Genomic DNA, 4,785 nt, shown 5'->3' on the forward strand with positions numbered 1-4,785 from the left:
TTCCCCCATTGATAACATTTCTGGCCGGGACAATGGAAGTGTGCCTTGCGACTCCTCCCGGCATTAGTGACGGTGCTTGAGCCTGAATGATTTAAAGGGAAGGAATCCAGCTCCCAAAAGGCCATCTGGCTATCAGTGCTAATGCAGCAATAAAGGTCAGGGCTTCTCAGGAGCGGGGGAAAAGATGGTTTTTGACACTCGAGTGTCTTCAACCAGCTTGGTCCGTGCCTACCTGTGCGCCAGCACGGGAAGGGATAACCCGGGATGGCAGCTCCTGGAAAAAGGCCAGCAGAGCGCACAGGAAAGCAGGCAACACCTCATTAAAGCTGGCAGAAGCCGGGGCTTGGTCTCCGAGCTGTGTCTTATTTTGTACCGTAATCCTTTGACTGCTTCAAAGTGCTCATGAGATGTCTTGTCCCCCGGCTTTCCCACAAGGCGGGGAATAAAGGGCTCCGAGGACAACATCTGCCCTGCACAAAGCGCTGGCTCCATTCAGGCTGCCACAATGAGCCCCGCGGCAGAGACACCTCCCTCCTCCCCGGCAACTGCCCCTTACCCCCAGGGCTCCGCTGCAGCGTTTCCAAGCAAGGGATTCTTTGGTTTTCTCAGCTCGCTGCACATTTCCCTCCTCCCTTGCCATGCCCAGATGCTCAGGGGAGGCGCACACCTCTGCCTGGGGCACACCTGGCAGGATGCAGCTTTCCCCAGGTAGCTTTTGGGTTATTTACTCTGCTTTTATATTATATTTACTCTGCTTTTATATTATATTTACTCGGCTTTTATATTATAACCCTCCTTTTTACTCACAACACAAAATCAGAACTGACCTCCAATGCCCTCAAAGCTTCGTTCTTTATCTCACCTTTATCACAAAATACATGGTTGCTTCCCCAGCTCCACACTCCACTGTCACCGGGATATTTTCTGAAAAACCCCCTTAGCCAGGATTTCTCCTCCTGGCAAGATGAGGAGCCTCAGCTCCTTTGCTGCTTTGCTGCTCTGGAATGTGGTCTGGAGATTGTTTGTCCAAACAATCGAATTGTTTTTAATTAATGATCAACCACGGTCCAGGTGTGTCAGACTGAGGAGTGAGTCACGAGTTTTTATTATTCATTCTTGTTAAAGCTTTCTCTTTCTTAGTACAGTTTTAGTAGAGGAATGGGATGGGATGGGATGGGATGGGATGGGATGGGATGGGATGGGATGGGATGGGATGAGAATAGAAATAGGAATGGAATGGAATGGAATGGAATGGAATAGAATAGAATAGAATAGAATAGAATAGAATAGAATAGAATAGAATAGAATAGAATAGAATAGAATAGAATAGAATAGAATAGAATAGAATAGAATAGAATAGAATAGAATAGAATAGAATAGAATAATAAATCAGCCTTCTGAGAACATGGAGCCAGATTCTCATCTCTCACCTTGTCCTGGAGAATCTCACAAACCCAACACACAGACACACACACAAACTCAACACACACACACACACAGAGCTCCTCCAAGCTCTGGGAAGGGCAGAGATGTCCCTGGGGCTGTTGATTTACACTCCAGCAGGGTTTCCCTCCCTTTCCCACCTTCCCCAAAAGCGTGCCTGCTCCGCCGTGCCAGGCACATGCCAGGCTCGGGAATGCCACTGATGCCAGCCCAACCAGCTGGAGGCTCGGCGCTTTCCCAGCCCCACGCTCCACCAGCAGCGTGGGCAGAAGGTTATTCTCCCCGGGGGCATTGGCAATCAATGTACCATGCACTAATGGATGCTTCCCCCATTGTCCCTGTGCGGGGCTGGATTGGCTGCGGGGCTGTGGGAAACACCGGCCATCCCCACACTCACGTATCTGCCCGGGCTCCCCGGGTATAAATAGAGGGATTTGGGAGCTGCCAGAGCATCTCATCACACTCGGCACACAGCAGCTGCCTGGGGTCTGTGCCCAGGGCTGAGCGCTCGCAATGGCTCCCAGCAATGCTCTCATGATCCACATGGAGGAGAAGCTGCTGCCAAAGGAAAAGAATAAAGTAAGTAGGGCCCCAGAGGGGGTTGGAAGGGTTGGCCTGCTCGTAGAAAATAAATATAACGTGGGAGAAGAGGTCTGGGGGAGAGCAAACATGTTAAAGAGACATAAGGAGGATTGTATAGATTTTTAAAAATCAAAACGAGTGGGAAATGGGCAGGCAGCATCACACAGCTCTCCTGCCAAAAATACGCATCGTTGAAGATACCAGAGCATCAGAGGGGAAACTGGGTTAGATCTCACCAAATCTCTGAAGATCTGCTCCCTCTCCCACAGCTGAGGAAGCCAATGGAGGGTCAGGGCAAGGATCCTTTAATCACAGGGCTCTCTCCCTTTGCTTTTTGCAGCTGAGGAAGCCGGTGGTGGAGAAGATGCGCCGGGACCGCATTAACAGCAGCATCGAGCAGCTGAAGCTGCTCCTGGAGAAGGAGTTCCAGAGGCACCAGCCCAACTCCAAGCTGGAGAAAGCCGACATCCTGGAAGTGGCTGTCAGCTACCTGAAGCAGCAGAGCCAGCTGCAGGACCAAAAAGGTGAGCGCAGGGCAGGTATTGCTCACCTGGAGCTGCTCTCTAGCAGATCCAGCCAGGCAGGGGATGGAGCACCCCGGGCACGTGAAAGTCACTGCACAAATTGTTGATTTGAGCTCCAGCAGGGTTTCCCTCCCTTTCCCACCTTCCCCCAAAAGTGTGGCTGTGCCCAGCACGTGCCAGGCTCAGGAATGCCACTGATGCCAGGGTCACTGGGTGATGAAGGGTGTTGGGTTGTGCCCCATGATTTGGTCATGGTTTGGTCCTGTTTTGGTCATGATTTGGTTGTGTTTTGGTCATGATTTGGTGATGTTTTGGTCATGATTTGGTCATGTTTTGGTCAGGATTTTAACCCCCAGCATTTGCTTTTCCTTTCTCTCTCAGGTTTCCTGCACAAGAGCCCAGAGCAGGACTTTAACAGCGGCTACCTGCGGTGCCTCAAGGAGGCCATGCACTTTCTGTCCTACTACGAGCCCAAGAAGGAGACCCAGGTGCAGCTGATCAAGCACTTCTGCAAGGCCCAGCTGGCTGCAGATGCCTCCCACCCTGCAGCTCTGCGTGGCTCCCCCCTGTCTCCCTGTGTGCCCCCCAGAAAACAGCCTGCCCAGAAGAGCCTGCCTGCTGCTCCCACCATCTGGAGACCCTGGTAGAGATGCTGAACTTTATTCACACGTTTTTGCTCCAAAAAAAAAACCAGAGGGACCTGTGGTTTGTTAGTTCCTCTTCGAAGTAGGAAACGTTGCTTTCCAAAGGTGGGAGGAGAGGGGTGGTTATTGTGGTTTTTTTTTTTTTTTTCTGTCAGCAGAAATGAGGGTCGCTGGGTGGTTTCCCTTCATAGTGAAGGATTTGGGGTGTATCTTGCAGCAAATTTGTTGCTTTTATTGGTGGCTCCTGGCCAAAGGCAGGACCAAGTTCTGTGGTGATTTAGAGAGCAGGTGACCTTTGGTTTCCATCACTGGGCTGTCAGTGGAAATCTTTCTGCTGACTGCCTGGGTCACAGTTCAAGTGCTCCATTGTCTCCTGATAATGTATTGACCTTCCTCCAAGAAGGAGCCCTTCGGAGAATGTGTTTTGTATCATAAAGAGGGGATTGAGCCTTTCCCTTTTGAGTGAAAGATGTCATTAAGAAATGCTGATTCTGCTGAAGCTCCTCTGCTGTTTTTAGTGTCCTTCTTACAGAGAGTTGTGATGATCACAGAGAGCTCTGGGGACAATTCACTTTGTGCTGCTCTCATTTGAGGGATGATTGGTGCCTTTTGTAAAGGAAATACCTCTGCTATACCTTAAGGAAAAGGGGGAGGAAGGGAGGGAGGCAATAAGTACTTTATAATCATTCACTGAGCACTGCTAAGGAGCTTAAAAAGCTTTTATAAAGTTGTGATGTATTCATCCTGTGTGATGTTCAACCTGCATGTCTTCGCTGTACAGTACAATAAAAATGGTCTTAGTCATTAATGCTTTGCTTTGGGATGATTAAAAGGGCTGGCACTGCTGGGGTGGGGAAGCATCAGGAGGTGTCAGATCTGAGCCCTTCACTCCAATACATGAATAATGTACATGAATAATGTACATGAATTACACCTGGGAAATCCCTTTGGCAGAGCTGGATCTCAGATCCTGTAAGGAAGCAACATCTGGAAAAATTATCAAAAATCAAAATGGAAGTGAAATTGAAGTGGGGTGCTGAAAAGTGGCAACCTTTCAGATTTAACAGCGACCTGTTGAGCCTCCAACAAATCACTGATTCCAAAGCCAACTTCATTTCCCCCACTAATTTTTCCACCAAGCAGAGATCAGCCTTGTGCTTTCTTGCCTGTGCAAATTTCCCAATAACTTCCAAAGGGTTTGGCACCTGCCTCAGCTTGGGGGATCTTTGAAGCAACCTGCAATGGGGTGAACATGAACTAATTTTGCTGGTTTAATTTTATGACACAAATTCTGTTAGGCTCCCTTTACTGAAGTGAAATTAGCCCACATCTGGCTAAAAATATAATTAGGAGAGGCTGAGGAAGCATTTCCTCTCCTAAATTATTTCCTTTTATTTTACCTTCTCTCCAAAATAAATCTGCACAAATAATCGTTTCACAAAAGGATTTTCTAAACACAGTAATTCACTGGTTTGGGTTTATGATAGGGTACCTCCTTCTTTCAGAGATACAGGAACAGCACAAAACACAAATGTTGGTCAAAAATCCAACTTTCCTCAGACTCCCTGGGAAAGCTGCCCTTGAAAAGCTGC

At 48.5% G+C, this 4,785-nt stretch overlaps 1 protein-coding gene across 1 annotated transcript; it reads left to right on the forward strand.

Annotated features, from left to right (window-relative positions):
* Window positions 1-1,956: 1,956 nt before the first annotated feature.
* On the forward strand, window positions 1,957-3,196 carry LOC131092635 (transcription factor HES-5-like). The gene is made up of 3 exons (XM_058039432.1): window positions 1,957-2,022; window positions 2,366-2,549; window positions 2,931-3,196. The coding sequence occupies exons 1-3, from the start codon at window positions 1,957-1,959 to the stop codon at window positions 3,194-3,196; spliced, it is 516 nt and encodes a 171-aa protein (XP_057895415.1).
* The last annotated feature ends 1,589 nt before the right edge of the window (window positions 3,197-4,785 follow it).

This window comes from Melospiza georgiana, chromosome 22, assembly GCF_028018845.1.
Source record: "Melospiza georgiana isolate bMelGeo1 chromosome 22, bMelGeo1.pri, whole genome shotgun sequence".
NCBI lineage: Eukaryota > Metazoa > Chordata > Aves > Passeriformes > Passerellidae > Melospiza > Melospiza georgiana.